Genomic DNA, 19,977 nt, shown 5'->3' with positions numbered 1-19,977 from the left:
TCAGTGAATGATGTTAGAGGGAGAAATTACATTGCGTAGTTAAATGCTGATATCAACACGTATATAGTTAAGAAATTTCTTACATGTAACAGAGCTCAGGAAAACTCAATAAGACTTTAAATTAGTAGTTGAAATTTAGTGAATGCAAGCTCTGTCGTGGCTAAGGAAAGGATGTTTGTGTTTCTTATGAATTATGTACCACAATATGAGCACTTAAGTAAACTTAGTTCTTAAGTTAATTAACTATAATTAACCAGTCAACAAATCCATGGCATTGTCTCACTTTTAGTCTTGTATTTCGGTTTACAAATTGCAAATAATTTTAGATGATTAATAGATGACTTGAGAGCCAATATTGAAGTTGCTCTTTAGGAGTATTCATGGTTTATCAGTTTTTAACATTGGGTGTTTGTGTATCTTGTGCATAACCAGAGAACAGTGTCTGTGTTGTACATTTATCACAAAGAAAACTAGGAACGAATAGCTATTCAGAACAGGCACAGCACTTGTTCTGTGTTCTACTTAGATTAATTATCATTGCCCATAGGCATTTTTACATTGCTCTGGTTGGCTGTTTAATACAGTGGAATTGTTGAGAGCTGATGCTATGAGAGTCAACCCAAGGCTTTGATATGGTGTATGAGACAGTTTATAAATGGTAATTTTAAAGGGCTTAAGATTCAGTCATGACAGTTAGCTCCAGGTTGAAATTTGATATTTGATGGCAAAAGTCTATTCTAGGACATGTAAGGGGAAAATTGCCTCTGTCATTTTTGAGTTATCCAAATGCAAATTTATTTATTCTTCATTTAAGGACTTATTTGCATTTGTTCAATACTGCTGAGACTTTCTTTTTGAAAATGAATTTTTTCTGTTAGTTTCTTCTATGGACTGGTATTTGTGATGAGAGTTTATTTGTCTCAAATTAAGAAAATGAGTTGCTGCACAGGTGAGGTAGTATTTGAATCATTTAAAAGTTCATGTCAGTGTTTTGGTTCTTTTCAATTTTTCCTTTCTCTTTTCTTTTCTTTTTTTCGTTTTTTTATTTTTTGCTTTGTTCTGTTTGTTTATTTACTTTTGTTTTTAGTTTTTATAAGGGGGTGTTTTGGGCTCTTCGTGGCCTTGCTGACATACTTGGCTGGCCATATTTAGTCTGCGCACTAATTGTTAGTTGGCCCACTTGAGTCTTACTTGGTGCTCTCAGTTTTTTTAGTCTGGTTTTATATTTTTGTCCACTTGGTTGTGTTTTAGTTCATGAGAGATTTGTATTCTGATGGGCCGGAGTTTAATCCGTGTACTAAATTTTAGTCTGCAGACTAAAAGTAATCCGCGGATTATTTATTTTTGCAAAATATTTAATTCCCCCACTGGAAACTATCCTAAAAGAATGTTTAATTCTCTTAGAATAGCCAAGGGAATTCACAGCTACGGGTGAGTTCTGCCGTTTTTTGTTCTCAATACCTAGACATAATAGACCCTACTACCTCCCTTATGTATTTGGCTCCGTTGTGCCTAGGTGTTGGTGTACATTACTATGCATGACACCTATAACTGTGACTGTCCCTTAGTTGTATTGTTTATTGTATATATTTTTGTTTAGCTTTTGGTGGGTGAATTGGGCATATTTGCAGATGGAACTGTGTTGAATTTGTAGTGCTCAAAGATGTAGGATGTTTTTTTCAGTGAGTTTTTCCAAAAAGAAAAGAATGTTCTCTATTTATTTATGGGTGCAAGGGTATGAGGGGGCAAAGCCCACAATAGAAAAAGTAAGTTTATACCCGCACTCCTGAGGTGATATGTCAATTTCCTGAAGAGTCCTAAGATAATGACAATGTCAGCAAATATCTTTTAGCAGGGAAGTCAATCCAAAATGGAGAATAATCCGCGGTGGCCTGATCCTTCTTAGCTCACACAAATTGAAAATATCTGGCTTGAAATCTATAGTAATATTAATTAAATATGTTTATTACTTTCCTCTCATCACTAATAATCTAGGAAAAAAATGTTTATACTGTGTAACTGGAATGCATTAATAGAGAAAAATTAGTATAATGGGAACTCATATCTTAAAAGCAGGCTAATGTGCCCCCTCCCAGCCATGTCAATGGATGGTGAATCCAGGTCGTAGAAGACCAAATACTTTACTTTGGGAACTTTACTTCTAGATTTCATTTTGATTTTAACTTTTTTTGGTTTTGTATTTTTTTAATAAACGCACTGGCATTGGAACATAATAAACTAAAATAAAAATGTTTCTTTACTGTGCCTCACCATTGCGCAATCAAAAATTTTTTTTGCATACACTGTGGTGAAATAATTTTTAAAACTTGGACTTGCTACTGTGGAGACTGATGTTTAAAGTTTATAACTGTATAAACATTTTCTATGTCCCCCCGACACCATGGATTTCTTATAACATTGGATATATTTTTCCTTGCTGGACTATTCTCTTTTGGATTGACTTCCCCTGTTTGGATTATTTCACTGCATTATCATCTTTAGGATTCGTCAGGAACAGGACATTTCACCTCAGGAGTGCGGGTATGTACTTAATTTTTTTTTCCCAAACTTTCAGGGCAGGTCTGTAAAACTAGAGGGAAAACCTTTTTTGAAAGGCTTAATAGTTATTCATTCTTGAAACAGTAAAAACAATGTAGGTCGCTATGATTTCTGTTTTCGTTCACCGTATGGTATAGGTTTGGCTTATGGTCTATTTAGATTGTCAGTCCCCTGAGTGATTTATTGATATCTAGACTGAAGTTTAGGTACTGGGGGGTTTGAAAATCATTATTTTTACAAGAATAAATAATGACAAAGATGCACGGAACCAAAGGTTCTGAGTGTTAAGCAATTTAAATGAGTAAGTAATGAAATGGCAGCAGAAACATCTGCATTAAAAGCCAAATTGCAGTAGTTACTGGTTTTCTTTTCTTTAGGCACAGAGATGATTCAGAAGAGCTATTTTCTAGTTTGGCCTGAAATTTTTGCAGGTTGCATGCTACCACACCCTGTATTATGGTCAGAAATCTGAACTTTGGGAGACACTGAGTTTTGACCCCACATAATTTTCCACTTAACCTTCATCCATAGAGTACTGAACCAAGGCTTTTCTCATCAGGAGTCTCTCAAAGGGTTTAAAGTAATAATGGATACTTTTTTCAAAGGCAGGTTAGGTCGTGATTTTAGTGTAGGCTCTTGGAATGAATTCTTTTCTTTATTGTTTTTAACTCTTTGATTCCATGAGTTAGGATTCCCTGGCAAAATAGTCTAATATGTGTACCTGGCATGGTCACTTGTAGCCAGTAAGGTACCAAAAAGATGTGAATTACTTTCTTTTCTTAAATAATCAGAAATAACCTTACAATACTAGTTTATTAATAGCTCTAACACAAAATCCTCATTGATATAACATGAAATTTTTTCATTTAAAATACAGTCCCTGTCCAACTACCCTACATTTGAATGTTAGCAGGAGATAATTATTTCCACTTTTGCTGGTACTTTTAATTCTACTTATGTGTTCCCATTACTGGCATTTTTGGTTAGACTAGCTAGCAAAATAAATCCATATGCTGTCAAATAAATGCAAACTGCCCTCAGGGATACAATATGTCAGGGGTGCTTAATATTTGTATGAAAAATTTTCTGAGTTTGCCCACTCATTATTTTCTTTTACATTCTGAGTTGATTATGGACCTGGCAGGGGAGCAGGAGAGGGGAAAATGAGCAAGAATAGTGGAAGAGCTAAACATTTCAAATAATACAATAACTTTAAGGTTTCCTTGACTGAAGCAAGTAAGATCACTCAAAAGAATAAAGATAAAGCAGTTTTTTACCTTACCTCTGTAAAGTAATAGCCAAATAAATTGACTGAGGCCTTTAATGTTCTGAAATAAATTCCTAAGATCCTACTCAAACCAGTTTCTCAGTTCCCATGAAAAATATCTATATTAATAATAAAATTTGTATAAAAACAAAAGAAAAAAAAGGTTTTCACTGTAGAAAGTACTCTTATAAGTAGTCTCTTGAAATCTAATGAGCTTGTAGTAACTAGTTCTCCTACCTTCAGCCTGAGTGAATAGCCATGTTACCTGAGCCATTCTTGTTAGGAAACCTTAGCCTCCCAGGCTCCTGCATGCCATGTCACAATCTCCATGTCCTTCCCTCACTTGTAGGTATGTTTCTTTCCATTTATACACATCTGCTTCTCTTTATATGTCTGCCCACCTCCACCATAGCCACTATCACACCTTCTATTTGATTCTTTGTTCTTCCTATCAAGGAATGTGTTTCATTTGTCTTTAGTTTCAAAGGCTTTCTGTCCATCTGCTTTATTTCTGTTTTTTCCCCTTCTGCTTTTACTGTCCATAAGAGAACAAAGTGTATTTTCATCATTTTATGTATTGGTTAGGAGTTTTAAGACATAGAAAGCTTTCTATCCTTTAAGCAAATTAATTTATTTGCATTTTGCTTTAATATAGCCTTCAGTTGACTCTTTTTGTGAGTTAATGGCTCTTAACGAAAAATACATTTCTCTCTCCCTGATGAAAACCCTGGACTATTCATTCAAATGAGGGTAATCTGGCCATGTGCATAATAACACCTACTTGAGAAAACATTTTGTCAAATTCTGGGTATTCAAGAATTTCTTCAAATAATAATAGGCTCTGTTTATTGAAGAGATAATACCAAATCATTAACATTTATAGACCTAGAGTAAACTGGTATTGATTGCCAAATTTGAACAATGCCGTCCATTATCAACAGTTGTTCTGCTAAAAATCATACAAAAGAAGCAACTTTTTATCTACTGCCACAGCAGTCAAAACTTTAAAAAATTTTTATATTCCTATACTCGTGCTTGCCTCCAGAACCCAGCCTTTCTCTGGTGCCTGTCATATTTTGTGTGCATGTTTGATTGTACTGCTTTATGATTAGGATATGTAGATTTTTTTCAATTTCCCCTAGCTTTTTTCTCTCTGAGCTTTTCTCACATAGTCTTTAATTATAAGTTCACCCAAGTGTGGTGAATCATATGCAGTTAACACTTTTTATTCTAGAAGGTTCCTTTCACAAATGCAACCATGTTTTTGTACGTGGTAGGAATTAACTCAGTACTCAGAGGATAATTTGCCAAGATTCTTACAATAGAGCATTAATTGTTCTTTCACCTTCTTTGTACTGCAGGTCTTCCGACCCCGAACTCCACCGGAGGCAATTGCACTGTGTAGCCGTCTGTTGGAGTATACACCAACTGCCCGATTGACACCACTGGAAGCCTGTGCACATTCATTTTTTGATGAATTACGGGACCCAAATGTCAAACTACCAAATGGGCGAGACACACCTGCACTCTTCAACTTCACCACTCAAGGTAATTCCAAACGCTTAGCTCTGGGAAAGTTACACGTGGGTGTGAAGTGACACTGTTAATAAAAATCTGTATAGGACAAAAGTGGGCATATTAAGTACTTATGCAGGTAGGAAGCATCCTTTCTAACCACTTATTAGGCTACTACTTTTATCATGTTGAACAATATAGTGGCAGGTAAAATTTTTCAAATAGGCATAGCTTCTCTAATTTTTAGCGGGTTGTGATAAATCTTGGCACATGAGAAGTTGTAGAGATTTCACTAATTAGACTAATGTACAGTTTAACCTTCAGGTTTGTATCTGAAACTTAGAATATTAGCATTTCTTGCTTCCTAAGGATTTATATCAAGCTTTTTAAACCTGGAAATAAATTGGTGGCTGTATTTGTATACATTCAGATATCTTACAAACAGGGGAAGAACTGGAATCCTATGCCCTTTCTTAGAACTTATATAGGGGATATAGAGAAATTCCCAGCACCTCTGGGGCTTGGCACCATTGCTCCTGCTGAGAAAACGTTGAAAGGAAAACTGAGTTTGTGCATTGGTGGTTTCTAAAAGACTCAGGAGTAGTCATTATTTCCTCACCACTTCTGTGTTCACTTTTCTTTTCTTTCTGATTAAGACCCTAAGTGATTCATTCAATCAACCACACTGCCTCTATGATAACAATTTTCTTCTTAAACTGAACATAAAAGTGCACAATTCCCTGTAGATAAAACAAGCAATAAACAGTTGATTGATTGACTGATTAGTAAGTTTAGTCAAGCTACAAATATAGAAGGGAGATGGAGAGCTTTCTGTGACCAGGAAATAGATATATTTCCTTTATTCTAAGGTGAATTTTTCCCCCATATTTCAACTTTTCTATTGAATATGGAAAAATGCATTGCTTAAGCTGTAGATTTGGAAGATCTAAGTTGCTAGTAAAATAGACTTGGATGATTCCATTGACTATAATCTTAAGCTGTCAATATTATGTAACTACTGGCAATGCTGATGTAGTCTTAAATTATATTCATAAAAGAAAAATGTTCAGATATCCTGGGACTATTAATTCTGACTTTTTAGAGCTGATCAGAAATCATTTGGAATGTTGTTTTAGGCCTGACTATGCCACTTTAAGAATATTAGTGAATGGTGGATAGGGTATACTAAGGAGCAGAATTGAATATAGAGCCTGGAAAGTGAAGACTTAAGGGATTCCTGGGAGCTGTCTAAAATACCTCAAAGACTGTCTTCTAAAGAAAGTATTAGATATATATTCTTTTTCCAGATTTCAAAGTTGAAAATAGTAGCAGAAAATTAGAGAACAGTACACATTTGGGCTTAGCTATAAAGACCTCAGCTTCTGGCACAAATAGAGACTGAATAAAATTATTGATGAATCAATGAAGTTTTTAATTGTTTAATAGTGGAACAAGTGGTTTTTAAAACATTGTTCTCTGTGTCAAAAACTGGATGATGTCAAATATTGTAGATAAGATTACTCCAATTTGGCAGAAGGTTAGACTGGGATACTAGTCTTGGCTTCTTTCAGAGCAAAGATTCTATGATTCCATGTCATAAAGTTTTTGACCTCTTAAGAAAATAAATTTAATTTTTATTGCTTTTGTTTTAATCCAGAGTAATACATGTAGATTGAGGAAAATGTTTAAAATACAAAGGAAGTGTAGAGAAGGTTAAAATCCCAATCCCAAAATAATCGCTTTTACCATTCAAAATAATCACTTTGTAGCATTTAATGGTGTAGGTCTTTTCAGTCTTTTTTCTAATGCATATACTGATAGTCCTTGAATATAAAGTGACCCTGTATTTTCCTATTAAGAAGATCCCAAAAGGGTTTTTTCAGTTAACTTGAATGTATTTAAAATTACATATTTCATAAATTTAATATAAATTTAGGAATTTTACTTTTTTACATCTTAAATTTCATGAAGCAATTTTATTTAAACTCTTTATATGCATCTTTTCCATCTGTGTCTTTGTAATCAATAGAACTACTTTTTGAACCATCTGTCATAGTTTTTTTAGGTTACATCATCTAAATTTTTTGGTATGAGACGCTTTTGAATCTGTATGAGGCCACCATTGGAAATTGTACAAATACCCATTTACATAATGTGATAAATTTTTTTTTCTTTCTTTTTGTACTGGAGGTATATGTTTATTATCTGTACAATATAACTATTGTTATAATAGTTATAATAGTTATATATATATATAATATATAATAGTTATAATAGTAAATATAATATTTACTGGATTGCTTTTTAAGTGGTCTCTAAAAGGCTTTTGTATACAGTGACATCCAGCAGTTGCAATTGTGGAGTCTCAACATCAGAAACTACTAAGTTAATGTTAAATTTCTTTGCCGCCTTTTTTTTTTTTTTTTTTACCACTTCTGTCAGGTGACCTTAAAGTTTCCCAAACCAGCATTGATTGAGGTTTTTTTCACACCAAGTGTCTTCTCCAACGAGTGCTTTGTTACTCAAAGTACTCAAATCAAAGAAACCTCTTGTCAAGTGAGCGACTTGGTAGAAACCCAAATACAACATGATATTTATGATGGGCACATTTTGGAGAATAATTCTCCCTATATTCAGACATATTTGGTACACACTCTTCAGTGTATGTGTTCAGTGCACCTGTATGTGTTGTTCAAAATCAAGATACTACTTAAACCTTTTATTTGATCAGATGTAAAAATCTAGGATTCACTTTCACTCTTCACATGTGCCATTTTTAAAGTAATTATATTTGATTCTCTAGTCACTAGCTAATAATTTTCTGTTATTACTAAAGAAAATAAAATTTAAAAACAACTAATTTGTTATTCTATGAATTTCTAAGCTTTTTTAAAAATTGAGATAAAATTCTCGTAAGATGAACCGTTTTAAAGTAAATGATTCAGTGGCATTTAGTATATTCACAGTGTTGTGCAGTTACCACCTCTATCACGTTCCAAAACATTTTCGTTGCTCCTGAGGCAAACTCCGTATCCATTAAGCAGTCAGTCCCCATTAACCCCCTCCTCCAACCGCTGGCAGCCACCAATCTGCTTCCTGTCTCTGGATTTATTGAAACTGGATATTTCCTATAAATGGAATCATATAATATGTGACTTTTTGTGTCTGGCTTTTTCACTTAGCATAACGTTTTAAAGGTTCATCTGTGTTGTAGCATGTGTCAGTACTTCCTTCCTTTTTATGGCTGAATAATACTCCACTGTATCGTGTCTTTATAAGTTCAAATATACCACATTTTGCTTATCCATTCATCTGTTGATGGACATTGGGTTTGTTTCTACCTTTTGGCTCTTGTGAATAGTGCTGCTATATGACCATTTGTGTACAAATATTTGAATACTTGTTTTCAATTCTTCTGGTTATTGCTGAGTTATATGGTAATTCTATGTTTAATTTTTTGAGGAACTGCCAAACTATTTTCTACAGTAGCTTGCACATTTTACATTCCCACTAACAATGTACAAGGGTTCTCATTTCTCCACATCCTCACCAATAATTATTTTCCTCTTTTTTTTTTTTAATATCTATCCTAGTGAATGTGAAGTGGTATCTTATTGTGGTCCTAAGCTTATTACTATATAATGAATCAGGACCTGGTAAATGCTATTTACCTGTTCTCTAATAAATTATATTCATAATATAGATTAACATGAAAGTAAATTGACTTAGATTTTAGAATATGGTCTTGAAAATATTGGAAGGGGGCCGGCCCAGTGGCGCAAGCGGTTAAGTGCGCATGCTCTGCTGTGGCGTCCCAGGGTTCGCCGGTTCGGATCCCAGGCGCGTACCGACACTCTGCTTGGCAAGCCATGCTGTGGCGGCGTCCCATATAAAGTGGAGTAAGATGGGCACGGATGTTAGCCCAGGGCCAGTCTTCCTCAGCAAAAATAAAAAGAGGAGGGTTGGCAGATGTTAGCACAGGGCTGATCTCACAAAAAAAAAAAGAAAGAAAATATTGGAAAGACTTTTGTGAATGGGCAGTTTTCATACTGTTAACAAATAGGATAAAACTTGAATGTCCTTGGAAGCCTCCATAGTTGTTATGATACTTCAGCTTTGCACATGCCTTTTTAAAGAAAAGGCTCAAATTTTTTTTTTTATTTCTACAAACGAAATGATATATTTTAAAATCTCCTATTTTTGTTTCTTTTTTTATTGCAGTAACATTGGTTTATAACATTATGTAAATTTCAGATATACATCATTATATTTCGATTTCTGTATAGATGACATCATGTTCACCACCCAAAGACTAATTACAATCCATCACCACAGACATGTGCCTAATCGTCCCTTTCACCCTCCTCCCTCTCCCCTTCCCCTCTGGTAACCACCAATCTAGTCGCTGTCTCTATGTGATTGTTGTTGTTTTTATCTTCTACTTATGAGTGAGATCATACGGTATTTGACTTTCTCCCTCTGACTTATTTCACTTAGCATAATACCCTCAATGTCCATCGGTGTTGTCACAAATGTCTGAATTTCATCGTTTCTTATGGCTGAGTAGTATTCCATTGTGTATATATACCACATCTTTTTTATCCATTCGTCCCTTGATGGACACCTAGGTTGCGTCCAAGTCTTGGCTATTGTGTGTAATGCTGCAGTGAACATAGGGGTGCATTTATCTCTAAGCATTGGTGTTTTCATGTTCTTTGGATAAATACCCAGCAGTGGAATAGCTGGATCGTATGGTAGTTCTAGTCTTAATTTTTTGAGATATCTCCATACTGTGTTCCATAGTGGCTGCACCAGTTTGCACTCCCACCAGCAGTGTATGAGCATTCCCTTCTGTCCACATCCTCTGCAACACTTGTTGTTTCCTGTCTTGTTAATTATAACATTCTGACGAGAGTGACATGATATCTCGTAGTTTTGATTTGCATTTCCCTGATAGTTAATGATGTTGAACATCTTTTCATGTGCCTGTTGGCCATCTGCATATCTTCTTTGGAGAAATGTCTGTTCAGGTGAAAAGGCTCAATTTAAAGAAGAATAAATAATTTAGTTCAAACTTCATTCATACATATCTAATATTTATGAGTTTTTTTAAAAGAATGAAGATTGTTTTATTTTGATATTTCAAATTGTTATATTTGCGCAGAATATCAAATATAAGTATGGCTCTGTGTATGTCTGAATGTGCATATGTCTTTGAGGATTTGAAGAGTATGTGTATGTTCCGATGTGGTGTGTGTAGACACAGTGTGCAATCTCTGGGATGTGATTCTGTGGATATCAGTGAAAAGGATGTACATGAGTCTTTGTATCTATTCAAATGGACCTTGTAAATATATCCTTGAAATCATTTTTCATAAAACTAAATGTAGTAAGTTGAAAGTGCCATCATTTTAAGATATGGCCCTCCTTTTTTCAGTGTTAAAATACCCTCTCTGAAATGCCATTCTGAAACTAGGCTGTGATCACCTAGTAGTACTTTCTCCCTGTCCTTCTAGATCACTTGAACAGTATTTCTATATAAGCACAGCTGTCCAGGGAAGAGGTGTCATTTGATGTCATTCTGTTTGATCCTCTGTATTCTCATTTTGGCACAGTGTTTCCAAATGGTGATCTTGTTTACTAAGGCAAACACGTAACTGTTGTGCAGATGCAGCTTTAAAGCACATACTGGTTAATAGCAATTAATGGATGATCAGAATAAAACAGTAATTCAAGAGGTTGAAGAAGGAGAACCAATCCCCCAATTGGTTGTATAGTTAGAGAGTCCAGAGATAGGAAACATTGGGGGTGAGGCATTATTTTATTCTGCTATAGGCAGAATAAAACCCTCCTCCATTCTCAACACATTTTCAGTACTACTTCCCCCAAATGAAATAAAGATAATTCCTGATCTACATATAGTAGCTACTTAATGAATGTTTGAGTGGGTGACACATGCCACTTTAAGTGAACACAGTATTTGTTAATTTGTGCAACCAATATTTATTGGACATTTCTAATGTTCCCTCTAGTAGTTGTTACTGTTGTTTTAATTAGTAAGGTAAACCTACCATACAAACAGAATCCTGAAGATTAAACACTCGAGTAAAATATAGTATGGTATTCAAGTTTACAACAAAGCTAACTGCAATTTGACATTTTTTACTGTGCCATGAGTAATTAGCCAAAACAGTAATTAAGTATTACTTTCATATAATCAAAACAAGTATTTCTGTGATCAACTAAAGGAAGAAGAGAGATGAACATATATATGGGGCAGAAAACTTTGAGATTCTTCTGACCTCCTAGATCCATAACTCAAGAGACTATCAGACCTCTTACTTTTCTGGCACTTGGGCATCAGTGTTCTAGGATCCCCTAACTGACAGTATTATCTGCATCCAAACATTAGAAACCAGGACACACCTTTGACACACGCCCTTCTCTCCCTTTCTTCTGGTCACGGGATCTCAAAGGTTGGACATAACTGAATCAGATCTTAAGAAGCAGGTAGAATCAGGAAATCCCAACAGGGGTCAATATTTTCTTTATTTACCAATTCCTTGCCTATTCCAAGGCTGAAATATGTTGGGAAATAGGTTATTTTGTGTGTTTAAAGGTGAGTCTCCAAGTAACCCCACCACACACATCCCCAGTCCCAGTTATCTACCTAATTTGTATGAAATTTTACCAAGTAAAATTATTTTGGCAAGCATTGTCCCTCTGAGGACGTAGGACAGGAAGGGGGTTGGTCAGGGATGAGTAAAGATTGTCAATCATTTACATTAGAATGATTTAGTTTGAAGAGTTTACTACTCTACCACCTAGCTGGGTTATCTGAGAGAATGGTAGCGTTGTTGTGGGGAGATAAGGAGGAGTGGTAACTTACTGACTAGGCCAGAAGGAGGAGGAATTGCTTAAATGAAAGTTAAAATAGGATATTTGGGGCAGCCGGAGAGCAACATGCAAACTCAGGCAGACTCTGGGTGTTTTAGGGTACGGGGCAAGAGTATGTGGACATGAGGAAAGCAGATGATGAAATAGAAAAGTGGTTTCAGAAAGCAAGTGAAAAAAAGGACAGTAAAAAGATGAGTAAGAGAAAACAAAAGGAAATGGGAAAAGGATCAGAGAAAGAGATTTTTAAGAGTGTAGGAATGTGTTCCAGAATAGGAAGTGATGAAAACGGGATTGAGAACAAGTTGGGAATGGGCAACAAATGGAAGTGTTCTGGAAGCCCAGCTCATCAGAGGGTTATATACTTCTTCATTTGAGAGCAGTAGTCTACTTATTTATAAAATTTATTGTAATTCATTATTTATGATAATTAGGAGATTCCATGATCTTTGTTGCAATGAATTTTAAACTAATTTTCCTATTATAAAATAGTGATACACATAAATAAGGTCAGCCCATCCGCTTATCTGCCTTTCTGTGTCCTCGGCATTTTCTTCTGGTCTGCCTTATCCTCGGCCGCATCTAAAGGGGGCACAGTATTTCAACTACCTGAGGTGATGAAGTACCTTTCGACACTCTCAAATTACTATAAGTGCTGATTTGGAGCTTTTGGTTTTTAGACATATTATAATTTACAATAGCAGAGATAAATTTACATAAGATAGGAACTCTTGATTTATATGTAGGATATGAATCAAATCACAAAGTGAAACTTATAAACTACTCTTAATTTGTAGTGCCCCTAAATTTTTTTTAAACTAAACTGTAAACCTTTTACAGGGTATCCCTCTTTTCTGTTGTGTTCTTTTGAGTGAAAATGGCTGTAAAAGGTCTTTATAAGACATGCACTTCAGGAAATTTGGGTATAAATAAGTGGATTATTCTGATTAATGAAAGAGAGGTGGAGCTGTTCATATTTATCAAAGGAATTGATGTCAAAGTTATTCTTTAATATTTTATAAATAATCTAGAAGCATACATTTTCTAGGTAAGCAAGCTGTACTCTTGTAGGTATTGAAATGCTAAACCAATGGAAAAACACTGCAAGGAGAGCTTGAGAAAAATTCATGAGTGTGCTAAAAAGGGCAAGGAGTAAGTTTTAGTTTAGGCAACTAGAGTACTAATGACCAATAATGTTGACTACATTCAAGATTTTAGGATCTAAATTATTAATTGTTTATGAGAATTATTGTCATTTTCCCTGAGATTATTTGGTTCCTTCTGCTGCTTTGGCCAAACTACTGGGAAGAATGTAGAATGGTATAGGAACAAACAATCAAAAACTAATATCTTGACTTAAAGTTCTGTGTGTAGTTTGAACAGATACACTTCCAGGAAGACCAGAACACTGGTGGTATGTGATATATAATCACAGCAATAAAGATATGCAATGTTGCATATGGAAGGAGACAAGTCAGACCTAAAGTCTAGTTCCCAATCTCTAGTTGTAGACCTTGGCCAAGACACTATGTCTGAGTTTCCTCACTTAAAAAAACTGGGGAGTTGGAGTAAAGAATATTCAAGTACACTACCAGCTTCAAAATTCTAATTATAAAAATGAATTGACTCCAGAAAGACGAAGAAAAAATGAGAAATAAAGCTAAAAACATAGACCACAATAGGGTGAGATATGTAAAATCGAGGTATAAATGGATACAGAAAAACTCAGACTGATTCCCCCAGAATTCAGAATATTAGCAGCATTATTTTTAAATGCCCCAAAAGATTATTTTTAGTTGAATAAAAACTCATAGAAATGCTACATTTATTACGCTTCATCAAGAATGGAGTTCTGAGTATAAGATTTTTAGGTTATTAAAGCTTATTCTTTTTAATCACCAGAACTTTTAAAATACTAACATTTGGCTAGGTAACTTCTAAAATATATCACATTAACACATTCAGACATTTTTGGGTGACTGATATAAATTGTGATGCTCCCTCTAGGGCAGTTCCAAGGCGAAGTAATTGCAGGTTTGTGCAGCTATCATGTAGTCCTCACACGAAACATCGCCAGTATCACCAAGTAGCAGGAGTAAGCCTTATATTTATTTACTATTTGTCTGATCTTCTAATTAGTATTTGTTTAATTTTTTAGTAGTATTTGTTTAATTTTCTGAATGAGTATAGAATATATAGTCAGTGTTAGAATCTTCATCAGGGATTTTCTGGGCACTTTGAAATTGTTACTAGAGGAGAGAAGCAGTTATGATGGTGTTACTTGTTTATCTAAAAAAAAATATCCAAATAAGCAACATCAGAATTCAGTAATGTGTGAGATCAAGGTGTACCATTCTAGCATTGGAATTATTGCTCAAACAACTACACAAATGAAATGGGCGTGCCATTGTTAAATTGTTTAAACCTTTTTGTGAATGAAGGGAAATAGTTTAATTATACAGACAACCACTGGCAACTTTCATATATACATAAGAGGCCTGATGCACACATGAAGACCTCAAACCACTTGTAGAAGAAAAAGAAAGTCTGCCTCTTTTAGTGACTCCTTTTGGGGGATCTGCAGGTTTAACTCCTTCGAAGCTAACAAAGGAAGAACATTCCCTTCTCCCTGGTGACTGGTATCTTATTACATCACTGTTAAGAGTAGGTCTAGTCAACAGAGGGGTGGATTTCTTCTCTGGTTAACACATTGTTGCTGTTCTAAAATTTATCCTCGCCTTTCACACTACACTGTTTGAACACACGTATATGCCCTATTCCCCGCCCCCTGCCCCGTAGGAAAGTTTTTCACCTGCTCCTTCTTATCTTTAATTTTGAAAATCTTATGTTTGGAAGAATAGAAACTTTAGATTAAGGAAAACTCCAGGCTTTGTCAGCTAGATTTAGCTTTTGTTTTGTTTTAGTTAAAAAGATTGCTTTATTAGGTGGTTAGTTATGGTTGAGTTTATTGTTTGTCTGTTCCTGGGAATTTTTCTTCCATAGTTTGCAGTATAAACAACAGTGCAGCAAATTTTAGTTAAATGAATTTGGTTAACCTTTGGTTGATTGATATCTATCTTGATTCGTTTATTGATACCTATTTTTAAATTCATTTTGCTTTTCTTTAAATTATGCATTACAAGGTTTGATTGTGGAGCACATAATGTGATACACCATCAAAACATTCTTAATATTTTCTGATAAACTACTATGTGATTTTTTGATGAATAGTTTTCATGGCATCTGCACTTGGTTGAAGAAATCCTTGTCATGCATTAACTTTTCTAAAACCTTCTGGAACCTGTTGCCATGTTGTTTTGAACCATGTCTCTGAGGTAACACAGTCTCTGTCTTATCCTTCCTACCTCTTACTTCTCTAAAGCTAGCCCCACTTCAGTATTACGGACCTTCTTGTTCCCTTAATTATCGTCCTACTCTCAAGCCTACCACACATATTTAGTAAATAAATATTAGTTTACTTTTCGTTTTCAATCTCTTCTACACACCTTATTCTCTGCCTTTAAGAATACTTGCACTCTCCCTGATCCTGAAAAATTCTGTTGCTTTGCTGTGTCTGTCCTCCAAGATGCCGTCCTTTTTTGCATTCTTCCACTGTAGTTTAAGTCCACACTCATTGCCTCAGTTTCCTTACTAACTTATTGCTATGGATAGACAGGGAGATTGGGAGTAGGTCGTAATTGTTGTGAGCAGAAAACAATTACAGCCATTTTAGACTAATTGTGACAGCCTCCATGGAAGTACCCATAGTCTGTCCCCACAAAAGGGACAGACTTGTAGTATAGAGAACAGGACTATAGCAAGAGTACAAGGAGGCTTTCTCATTCAGACAGGCAAAAGCTATGACAGTTAACAAGCTCTCCAAAGTAGAGAAGAGCTAGTAGAGGGACAGCAGTGGACCCTAAGGAATGCCTATAATTAAGGAAGAGAAAGACAATGGGGTATAGAGGTTGGAGGGATGTAGAACTGTAAGTGATTGTCCAGTTTAAAATTCCTTGACTTTTAGGATGTTTGACTTAACAAAAGTTAACAAAAATCTCACCCCTCCCTTCCCCACAAAGGCCACTCACTGGCGACTCTAGGTTAAGAACCTGGTATTTTTAGTTGTTTTGTGGACTTTACTTACTCTCCCCTGTGTCTTTGGATGTGGCAAAGTCTCCAAGATCTCAGAGCTTCTCCTTTTCTTGTCTCCTTATTTTCTTCATTTTCCCTTTTTATTCCTCTGTTAGTTACCCTCTCCCCCTACCCAAGGCCAAGATGACTGTCTACTACCCCTAGGGAAAAAGAATTTTTTCTCAAGCTGTGCATCTGTGTGTGTGTGTGTGTGTGTGTGTACATATCCCAGAATAAGACACAACTGGGCATGCAGATATGCAGAAAATAGGTGATCTGGTAAAAGAGAGTAAATGAATGGGAGGAAATGGGCAGCTTGGGCCATAAGTAAAATGACCACAAACTACTGATATTCAATTTATTTTAAAGATTACTAGCTTTGTCAAAATGTCTTATATTAAAATCTCTGGTTATCTTTTCCTTTTTTAGATTTTCTTGTAGGTGTGGGGCACTTGTGCATAGAGATCTTTTAATTTAAAAGTGCCTCTATTCTGAATAGGTTGAATGCCTTTTTTGCCAGCTTGTTTGTGCAGTTGTCTTTCTATTTTCTATTTCTGTTGATCAGACAAAGATAGTTTTCTTTTTCTCCCCCTGTCTTGGGACCTAACTTACTGTTTTATACTCAGTATTGTTAGATGGAAGGGAGTGTGGGTAGGTAGATAAATGGTTAGATTTTTAAAAAGCGGTTCTATTTTAGCAGATTTTAATCTTAATTGGGATGGTAAATTTGATTTTCTTTTAGGTTAATGAAGAGTAACTACCACATCCTGCATTAATTTTTATTCTAGAACGATAAAATCATCAGTCAACGGCAACTGGGCTTCTCTTGCTTTCCTAGGTATAAGATTGTAGGTTAAAATTGGACTTACCGGAAGGAAAACCACGTAGGATCTTCCTGTTCCTCAGTGAGAAGCGAAACAGCTACTAAAGCTGATTATGAGAAAATAGCACCTCTTTGAACCTGATCATTAGGGCAGTGGTTTTCCAACTGTCTATTTGATGAGCTGACCTAAGTCTTCTCATTTAAGGGGAAAAGATAATGAATAGTTTTCTCTCAGTTTTAAGCTTTTCCTCCCATTCATTTTTCATATATCTTGGCATCAGCTTGTTTCTTTTTACCACAATCTGGTATCATTTAGCTGGAGGGAGGGACAAATGGGGAGTGACTGCTTAAAGGTTTCCTTTTGGCATGATTAAAATGTTTTGAAACTAGATAGAGGTGATGGACAACATTGTGAATATACTAGATGCCACTAGGTTGTACACCTTAAAATGGTTAATTTTAAGTTATGTGAATTTTACTTTAATTTTTTAAAAAGCCACTATTTTCTTTTTTTTTTTTTTTTTTTTTTTGGAGAAATAAATCTTTATTATTATTTACCTACTTAGTTCTTTTTTTTTGGTTTATAACATTGTAAAAATTTCAGGTGTACATCATTGTACTTCTATTTCTGCATGGACTACATCATGTTCACCACCAAAATACTAATTACAACCCATCACCACACACATGTACCAAATTATCCCTTTCACCCTCCTCCCTCCCCCCTTCCCCTCTGGTAACCACCAATCCAATCTCTGTCCCTATGTGTTTGTTTATTGTTGTTATTATCTACTACTTAATGAAGGAAATCATACGGTATTTGACCTTCTCCCTCTGACTTATTTCACTTTGCATTATACCCTCAATGTCCATCCATGTTGTCACAAATGCCTGGATTTCATCGTTTCTTATGGCTGAGTAGTATTCCATTGTGTATATATACCACATCTTCTTTATCCATTCGTCCCTTGATGGGCACTTAGGTTGCTTCCAAGTCTTGGCTATTGTGAATAACGCTGCAATGAACACAGGGGTGCATGTACCTTTGCAAATTGGTGTTTTCAAGTTCTTTGGATAAATACCCAACAGTGGAATAGCTGGATCATATGGTAGTTCTATCCTTGATTTTTTGAGGAATCTCCATACTGTTTTCCATAGTGGCTGCACCAGTTTGCACTCCCACCAGCAGTGTATGAGAGTTCCCTTTTCTCCACATCCTCTCCAACACATATTGTTTCCTGTCTTGTTAATTATAGCCATTCTGACGGGCGTGAGGTGATATCTCATTGTAGTTTTAATTTGCATTTCCCTGATAGTTAGTGATTTTGAACATCTTTTCATGTGTCTGTTGGCCATCTGTATATCTTCTTTGGAGAAATGTCTGTTCAGGTCTTTTGCCCATTTTTTAATTGGGTGGGTAGTTTTTTTGTTGTTGAGATGCATGAGTTCTTTATATATTTTGGAGATTAAGCCCTTATCAGATGTATGGTTTGCAAATATCTTCTCCCAATTGTTAGGTTGTCTTTTCGTTTTGTTGATGGTTTCCTTTGCTGTGCAGAAGCTTTTTAGTTTGATGTAGTCCCATTTGTTTATTTTTTCTGTTGTTTCTCTTGCCCGGTCAGATGTGGTGTTTGAAAAGATGTTGCTAAGACCGATGTGGAAGAGCGTACTGCCTATGTTTTCTTCTAGAAGTTTCATAGTTTCAGGTCTTACATTCAAGTCTTTAATCCATTTGGAGTTAATTTTTGTGCATGGTGTAAGGTAAGGGTCTACTTTCATTTTTTTGCATGTGGCTATCCAGTTTTCCCAACACCATTTGTTGAAGAGACTTTCTTTTCCCCATTGTATGTTCTTGGCTCCTTTGTCAAAGATTAGCTGTCCGTAGATGTGTGGGTTTATTTCTGGGCTTTCGATTCTATTCCATTGATCTGTGTGTCTGTTTTTGTGCCAGTACCATGCTGTTTTGGTTACTATAGCTTTGTAGTATATTTTGAAATCAGGGAGTGTGATACCTCCAGCTTTGTTCTTTTTTCTCAGGATTCCTTTAGCTATTCGGGGTCTTTTGTTGTTCCATATAAATTTTAGGATTCTTTGTTCTATTTCTGTGAAAAATGTTGTTGGAACTTTGATAGGGATTGCATTGAATCTATAGATGGCTTTAGGAAGTATGGACATCTTAACTATGTTAATTCTTCCAATCCAAGAGCACGGAATATCTTTGCATTTCTTTGTGTCTTCTTCAATTTCTTTCAGAAATGTTTTATAGTTTTCGGTGTACAGATCTTTCACCTCTTTGGTTAAGTTTATTCCTAGGTATTTTATTCTTTTTGTTGCAATTGTAAATGGGATGGTACTCTTAATTTCTCTTTCTGCTACTTCGTTGTTAGTGTACAGAAATGCAACTGATTTTTGTATGTTGATTTTGTATCCTGCAACTTTACCATATTCGTGTATTACTTCTAACAGTTTTCTGGTGGATTCTTTAGGGTTTTCTATATATAAAATCATGTCATCTGCAAATAGTGACAGTTTCACTTCTTCCTTTCCAATTTGGATCCCTTTTATTTCTTTCTCTTGCCTGATTGCTCTGGCTAGGACTTCCAATACTGTGTTAAATAGGAGTGGTGACAGTGGGCATCCTTGTCTGGTTCCTGTTCTTAGAGGGATAGCTTTCACTTTTTCACCATTGAGGATGATATTAGCTGTGGGTTTCTCATCTGTGAATTGTCAAAATATATGCTGTAGCTCAGAGGATAACATCTTCCTGTAGCCAGTGTGGTCATATAAT

General features: G+C 35.4%; 1 protein-coding gene across 2 annotated transcripts in view; it reads left to right on the top strand.

Moving 5' to 3' along the window:
* The window catches only part of GSK3B (glycogen synthase kinase 3 beta), a 202,135-nt gene that overhangs the window by 164,555 nt on the left and 17,603 nt on the right, over positions 1 to 19,977 (top strand). The window contains exons 9-10 of one of the 2 annotated variants that reach the window (XM_058555862.1): positions 2,503 to 2,541; positions 5,188 to 5,374. In XM_058555862.1, the coding sequence (XP_058411845.1) occupies positions 2,503 to 2,541; positions 5,188 to 5,374 (226 nt within the window). The remainder of the gene's footprint in view (positions 1 to 2,502; positions 2,542 to 5,187; positions 5,375 to 19,977) is intronic. The other variant, XM_058555863.1, reaches the window with a different exon arrangement.

The sequence above is a fragment of the Diceros bicornis genome, chromosome 15 (assembly GCF_020826845.1).
Source record: "Diceros bicornis minor isolate mBicDic1 chromosome 15, mDicBic1.mat.cur, whole genome shotgun sequence".
Lineage (NCBI taxonomy): Eukaryota > Metazoa > Chordata > Mammalia > Perissodactyla > Rhinocerotidae > Diceros > Diceros bicornis.
The sequence above is the reverse complement of the archived record's forward strand: the minus strand, read 5'-3'. Positions and strand labels throughout refer to the sequence as shown.